The sequence below is a fragment of the Rattus rattus genome, chromosome 8, assembly GCF_011064425.1.
Source record: "Rattus rattus isolate New Zealand chromosome 8, Rrattus_CSIRO_v1, whole genome shotgun sequence".
Lineage (NCBI taxonomy): Eukaryota > Metazoa > Chordata > Mammalia > Rodentia > Muridae > Rattus > Rattus rattus.
In genome coordinates, this window is record NC_046161.1 from 31,726,680 (window position 1) to 31,745,577 (window position 18,898).

Below are 18,898 nucleotides of genomic sequence, written 5' to 3' on the forward strand. Positions count from 1 at the left end.
TGTTCCTCATCACCACAAAGACAAATGTAGTAACAACATTGAATTTTTTTGTTTCTTTTTTTCCCCTGAGCTATACACCTTTACAGTTCTCCAATGACACGAGTACTTGCCAATATAAGAGTATTGAAGAAAGGGTAGTAAATTCACTTTTGAGGTCCCCATGTACAAAGGTAAGTATTGAAGGCATACTTGCTTGTTTGATTTTCCTTTCCCCTTAAAGTACACCCGAGTGAGCCTTTAAGACTCTGATGTGCCTTGTTCCTTCTTTTGAGACTATCACTTGGGAGGTAATTGTCAAGGTAGAAGTAGAACAGAGATGCTACAGAAGCAAGAATGATCATTAGTGCCCTGAATAATGTTCCCAAAGAAATGGCCTGTCACATATTTTTGTTTCATTTGGTACAACAAGTCTCATAGATATTGAAAACCAGTACCAAGACTGATGGGATTGCTTTTATCCTTCCATTCTGGTGTTTAGTTTTATTTTAAAGAAATTGGTGGGAGAAGGCTAGGATTTTATTCTAATGTTACTATTTTTACTATTCTCACTTAGACATGACTTTGGGAAGAATGACCTTCAGCAATGACTCTTCTGTGAAGGAGTTTGTTCTGCTGGGCTTAACACAGCAGCCAGAGCTCCAGCTGCCTCTCTTCTTCCTCTTCTTGGGAATCTATGTGGTCTCTGTGGTGGGGAACCTGGGCTTGATCGTTCTGATTGTTTTGAATCCTCACCTGCACACCCCCATGTACTACTTTCTCTTCAACCTTTCCTTCATTGATTTCTGCTACTCCACTGTCATAACCCCCAGAATGCTGGTGGGTTTTGTGAAGCAGAACAGCATCTCTCATGCTGAGTGCATGACTCAGCTCTTTTTCTTCTGCTTCTTTGTTATTGATGAATGCTACATTCTGACAGCAATGGCCTATGACAGATATGCTGCCATCTGTAAGCCCCTGCTTTATCAGGTCACCATGTCCCATCAGGTGTGCCATTTGATGATGGTGGGAGTGTATGTGATGGGGCTTGTGGGTGCCATGGCCCATACTGGTAGCATGCTAACCCTGACCTTCTGTGACGGAAACATCATCAACCACTACATGTGTGACATACCTCCTCTCCAGAAGCTCTCTTGCACAAGCACCTCCACCAATGAGCTGGTGGTTTTCATTGTTGTGGGTGTCAATGTAATAATACCCAGCCTGACTGTTTTTATTTCTTACACCTTGATTCTTTCCAACATCCTCAGCATTCGTTCTGCAGAAGGTAGATCAAAAGCATTTAGTACATGTGGCTCTCATGTCATAGCAGTTTCTCTTTTCTATGGAGCTTCAGCATTCATGTATCTTAAACCTCCTAGTGCATCTGTCGATGATGATAAAGTATCTACCATATTTTATACCATTGTGGGCCCGATGTTGAATCCTTTCATCTACAGTTTAAGGAATAAGGATGTCCACATTGCACTGAGAAAAACCTTGAAGAAAAGCATCTTTATCTAAGAAGAATCTGTACTTGTTATGAGAGGAATACTTTATGGTATGTCATATTTACTAGTACTGAAGGAATAACTCCATGGCAGAGCATTTATAAGCATAAAGCCTTGGATTTGAACCACAGTTTTGAAAAGTTTCAATGGCAAAAACAAGTAAAACAACTCCAAATCCAAATAAATATGGTAAGAATATGGAATCAAAATTGTTTACTATTGTGTAAAATTCAGTCAATTTAGGATAAAATTTCACCGATGCTCCAGAAGTGACTTTAGTAAGTTCATTGATCCATAAGACTAGACTTAGAGAATCATTTACCTGATATATCATTTTTGCCACATTTGGGGTAAATTATAAGTTTGCCATTGTTTCTCTAAGAAATGTCACACAAGAGTTGTTGGTTTATTGTGATATGTAATTAGCTATTAAAGGTTTATGTAATTAATTATGTATGTCCCAGTTCTTTCTGAAAAGGAAAAAATGCAAATAATATACAACATTCTTGGGAAATATTGACAAAAGTAATTAGAATATTATGAAGATTTCACTGAAAATATTTGTGTTTCCATGTTTAATTTTGTTTTGTTGCTCAAGCATATCAATAATTACTCAATATATGAAGCATATTCATGTAGTTCCTAAGTTCTGTGAGAGAGGTCTAGATTTAATAATATTTGAACTTTCCCAGTCCTGTCATTTCATATATATTTGTGCAATTAATTTCTTTCATCTTTATTCTGGTGATAAGTTTTAGATGATTTTTCAAATGATGAGAATTATTTGTACCTACTGCTACTTAAATTCATTGGGAATGTCAGCAATTTTGACAGCAAAAATATAAGTATTGATATTCTGCTCTGTAGGATTTTTAGGACTGAGAATTGAAATATAGCTTCTGAGTGCCAACAGTTACTAATACCCATCTTGACATCATCTTCATCTTATTATTTTAGTCAAACCTATGTCAATTAAAATAATGTCAGCTTCGAAGTAAAAAATATTCAGAAGGCAGGGAAGGATGATTGACCCACTGTCCTTTAAGTGAAGAGAGAATAGGTTACTCTGTAATTTTCCAAAATCTTATGTTACTTGTTTTCAGTATTGAAAATTTAACGAATAAGTTTTTGCCGCAATCTACCAGTACAGTAACCTATATTCTTGGAAATCACAAGAATTTAAGTAGAAAACACTCAATGATATTATACTCAGAAATGGTGAAATCATATTTTTTAACATGTGCCTTTTTATATATCTTTGCTGTGTGTGTGTGTGTGTGTGTGTGTGTGTGTGCGTGCGTGTGTGTGTGTGTGGTGTTTATTTATATTTAGGGTGTCGTTAATACTAAGATTCTTTCACTGAACTACATCATAAGCACAATGGTAGTATCTTTGATTAGAGTACATCTAGAAATTTAATGTTGTAGAGCCACAGAGATATTTATTTCCATAGTCTTATAGACAAATAATTTGATATGTTCAGTCAATAACCTGATTTCATTATGAAACTGTCATTTGTTTCTCCAAAAGATGAAGGATTGAGGGAAAATGGCCTATCCACTCTTGTCTTTTCTCTATAATCTAAGATAAGTTTGGTAAGGAGGAGTTGATGAGTCTGCTGTGAAGAACTGTTTAGGTCATTCAAGAAACAGGAGGCTTATATTAGGCTTTTCCTTCATGGACTTGAAGGTAGGCATGTGAACATAAGGACCTTCTATGTCTTCATTGCAAAGAACTTGACTAAACAAGCTTACTAGTTATCGTTAAAGTTATCTGGTTTCCCTCAAATAAATTATATTACCACCATTTATTGGCACTTGATACTTTTCCTTTTATGATTTTATTTTCATCAGTCATAAATTATCTATATATAATGATGGAACTTATTAAAAAACAAATATAAACCGAGAGCCTTTCTTATTTTGGACATCAAGATATCTGGATTTTGGTCAAACATTAAAAATATAGTTTATTGTTATTCCAAATAAATTTAAGAATTGTTCTTTCTAACTCTATGAAGAATTAAGTAGGAATTTTGATGGGAATCCCATTGACTCTGTAGATTACTTTTGGTAAGATGGCCATCTTTACTGTATTAACCTTGCCAATCCATGAGCATGGGAGATCTTTCCATCTTCGGAGGTCTTCTTTGATTTCTTTCTTTCTTCAGGGATTTGAAGTTCTTGTCATACACTTGCTTGGTTAGAATCACACCAAGATATTTTATATTATTTTTGACTATTGTGAAGGGTGTTTTTTCCCTAATTTCTTTCTCAGCTCTTTTATCCTCTGAGTAGAAGAAGGCTACTGATTTGTTTGAGCTAACTTTATATCCAGCCACTTTGCTGCAGTTGTTTTTTAGCTGTAGGAACTCTCTGGTAGAAACTTTTGGGTTGCTTGTGTATACTATCATATCACTTGCAAATAACGATATCTTGACTTCCTCCATCCCAATTTGTATCCCTTTGGTCTCCTTCTGTTGTCTAATTGCTCTAACTAGAGCTTCTAGAACTATATTGAATAGCTAGGGAGAGAGTGGGAAGCCTTGTCTTGTCTCTAATTTTCATGGGATTGATTTGAGTGTCTCTCCATTTAGTTTGACATTATCTACTGGTTTGCTGTATATTGCTTTTATTATATTTAGGTATGAGCCTTGAATTCCTGATCTCTCCAATATTTTTAGCCTGAATGGGTGTTGTATTTTGTCAAAGGCTTTTCAGCATCTAGTGAGATAATCATATTTTTTTCCTTTGAGTCTGTTTATATAGTGGATTACATTGATGGATTTACATACTTTGAACTATTCCTACATTCCTGGGAAGAAGCCTGCTCTCGATCATGGTGGATGATTGTTTTGATATGTTCTTGGATTCTATTTGAAGGAATTTTATTGAGTATTTTTGTTTGTATATTTTTAAGGGAAATTGGTCTGTAGTTCTCATTCTTTGCTGGGTCTTTTTGTGATTTAGGTATCAGTGTAACTTTATTGAAAGAATTGAGTCGTGTTCCTTCTGTTTCTATTTTATGGAATAGTTTGAGAAGTATTGGAATTACATCTTCTTTGAAAGTCTGATAGAATTCTGCACTAAAACCATCTGGTCCTTTTTTGGTTGGGAGACGTCTAATAACTGCTTCTATTTCCTTGGGGATTATGGGACAGTTTAGATGGTTTATTTGATCTTGATTTAACTTTGATACCCAGTATCTCTCTAGAAAATCATACATTTAATCTAGGCAATTCTCAAATTCGTTTGGAATAACAAAGAACTAAGGATAGTGAAAACTATTCTCAACAATAAAAGAACTTCTGGGGGAGTAAAGCTATATTATACAGCAATAGTGATGAGAATTGCATGGTATTGGCAGGCAAGTAAATTAATGGAAAAGAATTGAAGACATAGAAATGAACACATGTACCTATAGTAACTTGATTTTTTTGACAAAGAAGCTAAAACCATCCAATGGTAAAAGGACAGCATTTACAACAAATAGTGCTGGCTCACCTAACAGTCTGCATTTAGAAGAATGCATATTGATCCATTCTTACCTCCTTGTACAAAACTCAAGTTCAAGTAGATCAGAGACCAGCACATAAAACCAGATATGCTGAATCTAATAGAAAAGAAAGTGAGGAAGAGCCTTGAAAACTTGGGCACAGGGGGAAAACTCAAGAAATTAAAACCAGAACCAAATTACCCTATTAAAAAATGGGCTATAGGGGTTGGGATTTAGCTCAGTGGTAGGCGCTTGCCTAGGGAAGCACAAGGCCAAGGTTCGGTCCCCAGCTCGAAAAAAAAAAGAACCAAAAAAAAAAAAATGGACTATAGGTGAAATAGAATTCTCAACTGAGGAATATCTACTGACTGAGATGCACTTAAGGAAGTGCTCAACATTCATAGACACCAGGGAAATGCAAATCCAAATGACTCTGAGAATCCACCTCACACCAGTCAGAATGGCTAAGATGAAAAGCTCAGGTGACAGCAGGTGCTGGCAAGGATATGGAGAAAGAGGTGGGGTTGCAAACTGGTACAACCACTCTGGGAATCATTCTGGTGGTTCCTCAGAAAATTGGACCTAGTACTACCTGACAACCCAGCTATATACCCAAAAGATGCTCCAACATGTAACAAGGACACAGCCTCCACTATGTCCACAACAGTCTTACTTATAATAGTCAGAACTGGAAACAGCCCAGTATCCCTCAGCAGAAGAATGAATACAGAAAATGTGTTACATTTACACAATGGAGTACTACTCAGCCCCTAAAAACAATGACTTCATGAAATTCTTAGGCAAATGGATGGGATTAGAAATTATTATCCTGAGTGAGGTAAACCAGTCACAAAAGAACACACATGGTATGTACTCACTGACAAATAGATATTAAGTAAAAAGCTAGGAATACCCATGATACAATTTACAGGCCATATGAAGTCAAGAAAAAGGAAGACCAAAGTGTGGTTGCCTCAGTTCTACTTAGAAGGGGGAACAAAATAATCACAGGAAGTCCAGAGTGGGAGGTGCTTGGGAGAAAGAGAAAGGGTGAGGGGAAAAATGGGGGGGGCAGGATTGCATGTGGGAAGAGATGGGCAAGATGTACAGAGGGTCAGGAAATTGAACAGAGGTGTTTATCAATGCTGGATGGGGAACTGGGGGTAGCCACCAGAAAGTTCCAGTTGCCAGAAAAGCAAGAGGTTCCCAGGACGTAATATGAATGACCTTAACTGAAAAACCCAACAAAGGGGAGAGAGAATCTAGAGACCATATTCAGAGGTTAAGCATGGCCCCCCCGTTGAGGAACGGGACCAGCCAATTGCTGCTGTCTATAGGAAATATAGACAAATAGTGAAGCTGAGACTAAAGGAAAGGTCTTCCAGAGATTGCCCCACCTGAGGATCCATCCCATATACAGTCACCAAACTCAGACACTTGTCGATGTCAAGAAGTGCTTGATAAGAGGAACCTGATATGGATGTCTCCTGAGACGCTCTGTCAGAGCCTTACAGATACAGATGTGGATGCTTGCAGCCAACCGTTGGACTGCACACAGGGACCCAGATGGAGGAGTCAGGGAGAGGACTGAAGGAGCAGAAGGGGTTTGCGATCTCATAGAAGAACAACAGCATCAACCAACCAGACACCCCAGAGCTCCCAGGGACTAAACCACCAACCAAACAGTATACATGGAGCGACCCATGGCTCCAGCCGCATTTGTAGCAGAGGATGACCTTGTTGGGCATCGATGGGAGGAGGGACCCTTGGTCCTCTGAAGGCTTGATGCCCCAGTGTAGGAGAATGATAGGGCGGTGGGGCAGGAGTGGGTGGGTGGATGAGGGATCACCCTTGTGGAAGCAGGCATAGGCTGAGTGCAATGGGGAGTTTTCAGAGGGGAAACCGGGAAGGAGGGGGATAACATTTGAAATGTAAATAAACAAAATAACCAATAAATAATATAGTATAGAAGAAGGCTCATGATACTTGTGATCTTAGAAAGGTACAGAATATTAATGTTAGTGCCTGAGAATTTGTATGGAAAAAACGATGCACAAAGTCTTAGAAGAATGCAACTCTACTGAGAATAACTGTTTTCTTTTCTTGTGCTGACTATTAGGGGGGTCTCTTTCTGAGGAGGTGGCAGGTGACTTGACTGAATACAGGGTTGCCCGCAGAACATCTAGAAAGACAAGCCTAGCAGAGTTTTATAGGTTGCAAGGATCTTGATGAGAAGGGGAATGGCTTTGGTATGGGAGAAGGTTAAGCCAAAGGATGTGCATATGGACTTGAACTGAGGCATTGCAAGGGAAAATAATGGATGTAAAGAAGCACAATAAAAATCTTGGTGATATCAAACAACAGAAAGACAATTTATCCTGATGACAGGATAAATTACTGAGCCTTTTCTTTCTTCTCCTTTATTGTGAGGCTCAATTTATGCTCATTTATAACTAATCTAAGTTCCATGAACAATTTGTAGTATAATTCATAAAAAGTCTTAAAGAAAATGCCTTCATGTTCATTGGACTAGGATGATTCTTCTTGTCTTCCTGTCTAATGATAAACATAGGAGAAAGTAGGTCAATATTTGATCAATGTTAGGTGAAATAGCAATTGGTGTTAGTTGGGAGTTCCTTGATCCTATCTCTTCATGTTCTCATTTAGTGGGGTCAAATTGAAACACCAGTGAAATAGGTCTGGGTTTGAGTCTGGCTTCTGCAGGTTTTGACTCTTGTCCTCTAAGTTTCATATTCTGGACAACTAATAATAAAACAGTTATGGTACACATTAAATAGAGACTGTGGTACACTTTAAATAAATGATACACATATCACTATATACTGTCATATTATAGATAAATAAGCATGCTTTTTTTGTTCACATAACTTCTCTTGCTCAATATTTCCTTGATATTCAATAACCTTTCTCTATGTCTTGCTTTGCCTAGAGAAAGATACCAATGTGCAGCTCGGGGTGGCTATAAAAGTATGATCCTCTTAACTTCGTCTCTTGAGCACTGAGATTATATGCATGTACCACTAATCCATGCTTTACAACTTCGGTGTTAATGATGGCCTGCTGGAAGTTCCAACATATCTGTAATTACTAGTATTTGTGTAATCATATGACTATAATTATTTGTGTTAGAGCTACTGCAATTGATGTAGGGGAGAACTCATGTTAATGCATACTTTGAGTCAACTCATGGCCATTTAAGATCCATACTTATTCATATAAGATCCATGTACATTGTTCAAGTTGTAACAAAAATTTGAAGTATATTATACAATGCAAATATAGTTTATCACATTATAAAACATATGAATCAGCATATGGAGAAATAAAACAATATTATAAAATAGTTAAGGAAATACACTTTTTTGTACTATTAGGATTGGATGTAGGATATTCTCATGCCAGACAAGCACCAGTACTCATGAGTTCATTTTGAACAAATTTTATTGAAGAAATAATACCAGTCTTAAATATTTATTTATTTGCTCATTTAATGCAAAGCAATAATACCCAAAAAAATCAAGATAACCAGAAGTCATACAAGTGTGGTCAATATGTCTGAGACTCAAGCACAAGCTAGTGTATATATTTAAAGACTTTTTTCTGATGACAGGATAAATTACTGCGCCATTTACAAAATAGGAGTATATACATACACATGATTTGATCCTTATATAAAATTCTAAGCAGTATATGATTTCACATATTAGGTTGACATCTCTTTTTTGTCTCCTTATGAAATGAAACACAACTTAGTACAGTTCCACACTGCCTTCACTTTCTTGGATAATAGTGGTTGTTATGCAGGTGTGTTCCTGCAGGTGTTTTTGTTGCTGTCCCATATCCCGGGAAAGTGAACAGACAGTCACAGTACTAGGCTCTTAAGGATGATAATTATTTAAGGTTTATATAAGTAACTTTGCAAGTTTAAAATGGGCCTTCAATCAATCGGACTAGTGTCCTTATAATAAAATGGGGACAAATATAGATCCAGAATGAACAGACACATAAGAAGAACCAGGCAAGAACATAGCAAAAGCACAGGAATCTGTAATCCAGAGAAATCTTAGAAGAAACAGAACCCACACATGATGATGGACTTTTAGCCTCTAGAGCTGTGAGAAATCATCTCCACTTGTTCAAGCCATCTAGTCAGTTGCAGTATTTAATGATTTTTTATGGTATAATTAAGTAAATGATACAGTGGTAGAAATAAAATTTTCAACTTTTGTGTGCCACCTCTTAAACACTGAACTTCTATGCTATCAATTGCTTCATCATTGCATTATGCATAGACATTCCTCTTTTTTACTTTTGTATTTGAACCAAGGTCTCAGTGAGTTATACATGCTAACTATAATCCCTTTCTGGAGTCCAGGTAGGTCTTGAACTCAGTATCCACAGTCGCTAGTATTATAGGCATGTATTACTGGCCCAGCCAATTTATGTTCTTACAAGCCTAGAGAAAAAAGCAAAAACAAACAAATGAATAGAAATACAGCCAGTTGTGGTGACATATATGGCAATTTTGCACATAGGCATATAAGGCATGAAAGTTACAAGTTCACGGCCTTCCTGAGCCACACAATGAGTTCCAAGTCAACATGAGGTATACTGTTTTCTTTCTTTCTTTCTTTCTTTTTTTTTAAATTAACTTGAGTATTTCTTATTTACATTTCAATTGTTATTCCCCTTCCCGGTTTCCTGGCCAACATTCCCCAACATTCCCCTAATGCCTTCCCCTCCCCTTCTAGATTGGTGTTCCCCTCCCAATCCTCCCCCCATTACCGCCCTCCCCCCAACAATCACATTCGCTGGGGGTTCAGTCTTGGCAGGACCCAGGGCTTCCCCTTCCACTGGTGCTCTTACTAGGCTATTCATTGCTACCTATGAGGTTGGAGCCCAGGGTCAGTCCATGTATAGTCTTTGGGTAGTGGCTTAGTCCCTGGAGGCTTTGGTTGCTTGGCATTGTTGTTCATATGGGGTCTCGAGCCCCTTCAAGCTCTTTCTCTGATTTCTCTGATTCCTTCAACGGGGGTCCCGTTCTCAGTTCAGTGGTTTGCTTCTGGCATTTGCCTATGTATTTCCTGTATTCTGAGTGTGTCTCTCAGGAGAGATATACATCCAGTTCCTGTCGGCCTGCACTTCTATCCATCCATCCATCCATCCATTCATCCATCCATCTATCCATCCATCCATCCATCCATCCATCCATCCATCCATCCATCCATCTAACCAACCAAACAATCTGTCAACCAACTGACCAATAAATCCAACAAATAATTAAATCACAAATAAACATAGTAGTTTTTCTTCAAGGACGTACCCCTTGAGAGGATGTCTACATTCAGGAAAGGGACCTACATTTATATACACATTCGTGGTACTGAGTGGATTCAGTGGGCAAATAAAAGTAAGGGGAAAGAACAGGTAAAGTTGTGAGGGAAGTTGTGCCAAGACAATGGAGAAAGAATTGTAGAGGATGGAATCGGGGGGAATTTCATCATAACATATTGTACATATGTATAAAAATTTCAAACAATAACAACAAAGCAAAACAATATGGCATATCTCCAATAAAGCAATGTTCTTACTATTGACTACTTTGTAACTACTACAGCTGCAAAGCTTGATCTCTAGGGTAAATAACTGGGAAACATAACATTTTCAATTTTTACTCAGGCCCTTAAGATTGCAAACTCATAAAACCCCCTTGGGTCATTACCAGGTGGCTCTTGTGACATCAGTTGGTGCTATTATTACCAACCTCTGTGATAGAGAAGACATTGTAGAAAAAGCTACCACCAGAAATCATGACCCAGAAACATGGCTTCTCAGAATCTGGAAGAATGGGAGCTCTGGATTTTCCAATCTGAAATTAAGGTCCCTCACCATCAAAAAGCCAAACCTAATAACAGAAAATATTTTTTTTTCTGGGCTATACACCTTTACAGCTCATCCCTGTCATTTGTACATGACATTTTCTGAGAGGACAGACGCTTCAGTGATATCACTTGTGAGGTCCCCATTTACAAAGGTAATTATTGAATTGGATGCTTGGTTTTCTTTTCCCCAACTTCCCCTGAGCAACCCAGTAAGCCTTTGATGTGCCTTTTCTTTTCTGTTTTGAGATCACCACTGAGCCTGAAGTAGGGAGTGGATTGTCAAGGTAGAAGGAAAACTGAGATCCTACAAAGATGATAATGGTCATTGGTTCCCTGAATATTATTCCCAAAGACGTGCCTTCCATAAATTTATATTATTTCTGTGCCTTAACTCTTATAAAACAGAGGAGGGAGAAGGCATAGAGAAGTGTGAGCTTGAGTTTAACATCTTATTCTAGTTCTTAGTCTTTAGTGTAGTAGATTGCATATGTAACCTTATCTGGCATCAATGGGAGGGGAGACCCTCTGTCCTTTGAAAACTGGATGACCCATTGTAGGGGAATGCTACAGTGTTGAGGCAGGGAGTGTGTGGGTAGGGGAGGGAGCACTCTCATAGAAGCAGGGGGAGGGGGTAGGATAGGGAGTTTCCACAGGGGAAACCATGAAGGGGGATAACATTTGAAATGTAAATAAATAAAATAACCAATAAAAAAGAAAATGGCTGGGATTTTATTTTAATGCTATATTTTTACTCTTCTTACAGATATGTCCTTGGGAAGAATGGCTTTAGGAAATGCCTCCTCAGTGAAGGAGTTCATCCTGCTGGGTTTGACACAACAGCCAGAGCTCCAGCTGCCTCTCTTCTTCCTCTTCCTGGGAATCTATGTGGTCTCTGTGGTGGGGAACCTGGGCTTGATCGTTCTGATTGTTTTGAATCCTCACCTGCACTCCCCCATGTACTACTTTCTCTTCAACCTTTCCTTCACAGATCTCTGCTACTCCACTGTCATAACCCCCAGAATGCTGGTGGGTTTTGTGAAGCAGAACATCATCTCTCATGCTGAGTGCATGACTCAGCTCTTTTTCTTCTGCTTCTTTGTTATTGATGAATGCTACATTTTGACAGCAATGGCCTATGACAGATATGCTGCCATCTGTAAGCCCCTGCTTTACCAGGTCACCATGTCTCATCAAGTCTGCCTCTTGATGACAGTGGGGGTGTGTGTGATGGGGCTTGTGGGTGCCATAGCCCACACAATTTGCATGCTGATGATCACCTTCTGTGACAGCAACATCATCAATCACTACATGTGTGACATACCCCCGCTCCTGAAACTCTCCTGCACAAGTACCACAATCAATGAGCTGGTGGTTTTCATTGTTGTGGGTGTCAATGTGATAGTTCCCACCCTGACTATCTTTATTTCTTACACTTTGGTCCTTTCCAACATCCTCAGCATCCATTCTGCAGAAGGTAGGTCAAAAGCCTTCAGTACCTGTGGCTCCCATGTCATAGCTGTTTCTCTTTTCTTTGGAGCTTCAGCGTTCATGTATCTTAAACCATCTAGTGCATCTGAGGATGATGATAAAGTGTCTACCATTTTTTATACCATTGTGGGCCCAATGTTGAATCCTTTCATCTATAGTATAAGGAATAAGGATGTCCACATTGCACTGAGAAAAACTTTGAAGAAAAGCATTTTTACCTAAGTAGAATCTATTTTGTTATCAATGTAAATCATAAGATATATAAAAGTTACAGCTATGGAGCTGACTGGAGAAGTAGTTCACTGTCAGAATATTTGTTGACATTTCTGAGGCTCTGGATTTGTCTCATAGTTTTTATTTCAGTTTGATTGAGAATTCTTGCACTAATGGTTATCTTCCCCAATTCTGGAGATTGACAACACTCTAGGAAATCACTGAGAAATCATATCCCTCTTTGTCCAATAGTGGAAGGAGGGAAACCTGCGGAAAGTGTGGGTCTTCAGTATTCCTTACTCAAAGAGGACAGACACAGAGGCATCCTTTGTAAGATACTTGCTTGACGGTGAGGTGTGCTCAATAGCCTATTTGTCTCATTGAAGCTGGAGAAGAAAATGACCCATTTCTCTTGTGATGGGGATCTGAATGTCCACATTAATTTCTTACCCTTAATGGTGAAAGTTGTCAGTTGCTTACATTCCTGAGAACTGGATTAGACTCACAGGTTTTGTTTGTTTGTTTGTTTAAGATGCAGGAAACTACACATAAGTATTTTAAAGCACTGAGGTGAGAATAATGCAGAATCCAATTTTTTAACAAATTTGTAAATTACATTAATTATCATGGAAAATTCAAATGTAAAGAAAGTGAAGCATGATTAACCTATCACCGTTTTAGGGTAGAGAGAATATTTCATCTGTATTTTTCTAGAAGCAAAGGTATCTTTTTCAGTATTGAAAACAAAAAACAAAAAACAACAAAAAAAGAAAGACAAAACGAAACAAAAACCCAACCAACCAAACAAAAAAACCCAAAACACATTCGAATTACCATGTACCAGTACAATTTCCTACAGCCTTTAAAATGGTGAGGATGTATGTATAAAATGATGGTCAAAATTCCATTCAGAAACTGAAAAACCAAGAGAGTTTTTATTAAATGTACATATTTATTTTATTATGTTATTATTTTGTAGGGTATTTGAGGGGATTGTATTCTGACTCTCTTTCATGCTTTGCAAGTGTCCTACCACAGGGCTACATCTTAAGCACCACTTCAAATAGGCACATTAGCAAAGTTTAAATAGCTGTGACACTAAATATTGATTTCAGTAGTCTTAGAGACAGTGTCTCACGAGATCAGTTAGTAACCCTCTTGGATGATTTATAAAAGACTTCATTTTAAAAGTTTTAGTTTCTCAAAAAAGACCGAAGAAGGGAGACTGTCCTTTGCACTTTGGTCTTTCTCATAGTCATAAAGCAGTTTGATAAATAGGAGGTGATGAGTCTATTGTGATTCCATTGCTCTGAAACAGTAATTTAGATCAATCAAGATATGTGAACCTATAGCAGGTTTTTCCCTCATGAACTTGAGGGCAGGTATATAATAAATGAACCTGCTATTCTTCATTGGAAATAATATGAATATGCAAGTTTACTACTGTGGGATGGCTAACGGTGTGTTTTAAATTTAACTTACTGTGATTAAGAGATCTATGAAACAAAATTGCCTCTATCCTGAAAGACCCAAGGATGGATGGAAACTTAAAGAATGTTAATGACCATTCTTGTATAATTTTAAGGAAAGTCACAATAATGGTCAAAATGTTAACCAGTGCCTCTGCTTCTGTAAACAAATCTTGCTTGCTCAAGACAGCCAGGAAACCTGCCATCTGCTAAAAGCTGTGATTGCACATAGACATGGCTGCACTTAGGCAAAGATACATGTGTGTACATCAACAGAATGTAGCCTCCTGATTGCAGCACGTATGTCTGCACATAAGTGGAATGTAGCCATATGTCTCATAGCCATTATAAACCCTTGTCTTGTGTGGCTTAGTGCTACACTGGTAATCTAGAATGTATAGCCCTGGCCAGCCAGTATCTGAACAAAAGCCCTTTGTTAAAATGTATTCTTTCTTCTTCAGTCTGGTGAACACCCAGACCATAATATTTTGAGGTCCCAATGAGATCTGGGCATTTGCTGGAGCTGCCCATTTTTCTGACCTCTCTTGGGTCCCTTCAGACTTCCACCTGGGGGCCTCAGAGAGACTCAGTGCTTGGGGAAACCACTGGCAGGTTCTCCATGCCTAGAATGTGGAAAAGAGCTAGAGGTGTAAGGGCACTGACTGAAGCAGGAATGCGGTTGAATTGAGGAAAAACTGGACCCAGAGTTAATTTTCATGTCAGCCTTTCAGCCTGGACAAAGCTCACTCCCATTGTTTGGTTCCCTGAGGGCTCCTGGCATGGAATCTGAGAAACTGGGAGACCCATACTTGAGGGACCCACAGAAAAGCTGAGATGAAACTTGACTGCTGTATATATAAATGAAGGTGGCCACCAATTGTTTGTTTTTGTATGGTGTTCTCTGACTGCACAAACCTTTTGTTAAGCTTCTGTTTGCTAGCCCTGTGTTTTCTGGCCTGCCGGTAATTTTGTTGCAATGTTGAGTAGATTGCTTATTGTTCTTGAGAAAATTAAAACAAAGTGTCAAAATCTTCCATTCATAAAACTTGGACAAACTGCGATCTCTCTGTTGTAATTAGTTGTTTCTGTCTCTTGTATGTGTTTCTATGTCCTTATTGATCTTTTCCAGTTACAGGCAGACATAGGAAACAGAACCTCAGTGATGTGCTCTCTCTGAGCTTCCTACTCTGCTTTCTGCTCCTGTCTGCTGCGCTTTACTGGATAACTCAGTCTTATCTCTGAGCACCCCCTTTTCTCTATCTCTGACTCCTGGCTAGGTCACTGGATTCAGTTTTGCAGGGATTCAGATGTATTATAGGTATGGAGAATATTAAAATGTCTCTTTATGCTGTTGTGCTTTATTGAAAAGCTGGTTCTGGAATTTGCAAATAGCTTCTTTCACTCCTACCCAATGCCAAGTGTGACTGTTGAAAAGTTTCTTCCAAAATTATGTTTGGTATCAGGTGGACCACTTGACTTTGCGACAAGGAGAGAAAAACCAAACAGCACAGGAGAAAACCCTGTGTGCTGTAAGGTAGACTATTCCCAGTGGGGATTACTGCTACTCCTCACAGGTTTGGTTTCATTTAATTCTCCAATACTTATTCTGAAGTAAAACTTTATCTCAAGGCTTGTAAGACTGTAGTATAAACTTTCTGTGCTTCAAGATTTATAAGTTCACTGGGTATGGCAAAAAAAAAATTGTAAAACCTGTAACAAAAAGTTAACTTAAACTTATGAAAAGAGGTTGATAATTGAAAATCTATACATAGGTAACCCTCATTACTACTACTCATATACTATATATATATATATATACATATATATATATATATATCTTTGATTCAACTCTTCCTTTTTTAAATAATATTTATAAATAACAGCTATGTAACTTCACCCCCATCTTGATTAAGGTGACTATGTGCTATAAGACAATTAAGGAGCCAATAAAAAGTCTGTAAGACATATTGGATTAAGATTTTTCTTTGAATGATAAATCTTGTTCTAGAAATAATAAAAATAAAAAGTAGAATAAAAATAACAGATGAGGGTAAAGTAAAAACTCAGCATTTTTAGACACATAAAATGAATTCATGTTTAATAAACTGTACCTACAAGCATTTATATATAAGGATTAAAAATAAAACTGAAAAGTTTTACAGGTGGGACAATACTGGCAATTTTATCTTTTTAACCTTTGCAATATTCTTAACTCAAATACCAGAGCAATCAGTCACATTTAGGAAAGAACTTTAAAGAGGGTAATTAAAGACATAAGTAAAAGTCTTTAATACTTTTATTTCTCAAACATGGCAATATAAGTGAGGTTTTGTTTACTATGTTCAGTAATTTTTTTACTCTATTTAAAAAGGCTAAGTAACATGTCTTCTGGGTTTTAGACTTATCTTTGAATAGTGTCATGGATAAAACCAAATGTTTGTCCTTGAATATCCTCAAATTCAATGGGTCTGAAAACTTCACTAGTTTGTTATACGCAGAGATCTTCTAGTAATTTTACTAATTCTATTTTTCACTTTAAATAGATGGCTATGGCCAGATATAAACCTGCGGTAATCGAATACATGTTTTCAGGACACAGAGGACTAGACCTAAGGAATCCATTTAAAAATGGTCTAGAAGAAAAACCAAGTAGGAAAAAAAAGTGAAAGAAGCTGAAGCTGTCTCATGAAACAAATCAGCCCAGGTCATCTTGGCTTAGGGATGCTTGCCTCTGACCATTTTTTTTTTTTTTTTGTCATCAGCCTAGTGGTGGGTGTTAACCACCCCTGCCACTCATCTGTAGTGAGATTGACTTGGGCATGGGGGTATTGTCTCCTCTATCCCCTTGCTTCTGGCTATCTGAGGCACCTGTGAGAGCTAGCCTAGAAATCCTAGGAGCAGAAGAGCTAACCCTGCCCTTCACTGGCTGTATTGTACTTGGGAATGTAGGGCTTAGCTTGGGAATGTGTGTGGAGCTTGCCCTGATAGTGAAGACATAAGTGAGCCAATCCCAAGGATGTGAGAGCAGGAGGGCTGGCTTAGCCTTCATTAGCCACAGCTCTTGGGAGAGTGGGGCTGTGCCTGGACTGGGCAGCACAATGGTGATGGCTCCAGAGGCCTCTGTACTGGGGAGCCAGCCCTAAGTGTATGAGAGTCAAAGAGCTGCCCTTTCCTCATGCAAGTGGCATCATTGGGAGGGTTAGCAGGAGCCGTCCTGGAAAGCTCCTCCTGGTGGTGCTAATATGGGAGAGGTGGGCAACTGACTAGCTTAGATCCAGGACTTTGAGTTGACCAACCCCAAAATCTCCATCATTTTTGAAGTGCTGGAACATGTCTAAGGCCTGCTGATTCAAAGATGAAGGATCTCCATGACACAGGGCAACAACAGGATAATGGGGAGATGAGTGGGACTGGAGTGAGCCTCACACACAGAGCACACACAAAATCAATAAAAGGTTAAAAAAAAGAAAATATGGCTTTGAAAAGATCACTTTGCTGAAGTTGTTTATCAGCTGAAGGAGTTCTCTGGTAGAAATTTTGGGTTCACTTATGTGTATTATGTCATCTGCAGTTAACAATACTTTGACTTTTTTCTTTCCAATATTTATCCCCTTGATCTTCAGTTGTCTTATTGCTTTAGCTAGAACTTCAAGTATTATATTGAAGAGATGTGGAGAGCATGGATGACAGCCTTGTCTTATTCCTGGTTTTAGTGGAAATGCCTTAAGGTTCTCTCCATGTATTTGATGTTGGCTATTGGTTTTGTGTATATTGCCTTTATTGTTTTTAGGTATGCTCCTTATATAACTGTTCTCTCCAAGAGTTTTATCATGAAGAAGTGTTGGATTTTGTCAAATACCTTTTTGGCATCTAGTGAAATAATCATTTTCTTCCTTTCAGTTTGTTTATACGCTAGATTATGTTGGTAGGTTTTTATATATTGAACCACCCCTGCATCCCTGAGATGAAGCCTACTTGATCAAGGTGGATGATGTCTTTGATGTGTTCTTGGTTTCAGTTTGCAAGAATTTTATTGATTATTTTTGCATTAATCTTCATAAGGGAAGTTGGTATGAAATTCTCTTTCTTTGTTGAGTCTTTGTGTTGTTTAGATAATAGAATGACTGTGGCTTCATAGAATGATTGTGGCAGAGTTCCTTCTGTTTCTATTTTGTGGAATAGTTTGAGAAGTATTAGTATACCTCTTCTGTGAAAGTATTGTAGAATTCTACTTTAAAACCATCTGGCCCTGCCTGCCTTCCTCTTTTTTGGTTGGTTTACTTTAAAAAAAAATGACTGCTTCTATTAATTCCTTTGGGGTTATAGGACTATACAGATGTTGTAGTTTGCCCTGATGTTATCTGTATTTTGATGCTAATTCCACTGCCCCAAGGACAGCTGCCTAGTCACGTACTCAGGAATCAGGTGACTTCACCAGAACCTTCTCCCCATTGAATTTGTAAAGTACAGGTGAGGGGCAGGTACAGGATAGAAGGAGGCCTGTCATTGGAGGAGAAGGAAGGATGGGCAGGAGAGAAGTTTGAAGGAAGAGGAGGAGACTGAAGAGAAAGGAGGAGACAGGGGAGAAGAGAGGGTAAGAAGCCATGGCAGGTGATGTTAAGATAAGATGGATGAAGCAAAGAAGTGCAGGCTGACAGGAACCGGATGTAGATCTCTCCTGAGAGACACAGTCAGAATACAGCAAATACATAGGCGGATGCCAGTAGCAAACCACTGACCTGAGAACGGGATCCCCGTTGAAGGAATCAGAGAAAGAACTGGAAGAGCTTGAAGGGGCTCGAGACCCCATATGTACAACAACGCCAACCAACCAGAGCTTCAG

The 18,898-nt window shown here is 38.4% G+C and overlaps 2 protein-coding genes across 2 annotated transcripts; both read left to right on the plus strand.

The window, feature by feature from the left end:
- Nucleotides 1-555: 555 nt before the first annotated feature.
- Nucleotides 556-1,500, plus strand: LOC116907277 (olfactory receptor 145-like). Its single transcript, XM_032910229.1, has one exon. The coding sequence runs from the start codon at nt 556-558 to the stop codon at nt 1,498-1,500; it is 945 nt and encodes a 314-aa protein (XP_032766120.1).
- A 10,150-nt stretch (nt 1,501-11,650) lies between these two features.
- LOC116907384 (olfactory receptor 145-like) lies at nt 11,651-12,595 on the plus strand. The gene has a single exon (XM_032910337.1). The coding sequence runs from the start codon at nt 11,651-11,653 to the stop codon at nt 12,593-12,595; it is 945 nt and encodes a 314-aa protein (XP_032766228.1).
- The last annotated feature ends 6,303 nt before the right edge of the window (nt 12,596-18,898 follow it).

Excerpts from the sequence above, each read along its gene's own strand:
- LOC116907277 (XM_032910229.1), top strand. The coding sequence starts at position 556 with ATGACTTTGGGAAGAATGACCTTCAGCAATGACTCTTCTGTGAAGGAG.
- LOC116907384 (XM_032910337.1), top strand. The coding sequence starts at position 11,651 with ATGTCCTTGGGAAGAATGGCTTTAGGAAATGCCTCCTCAGTGAAGGAG.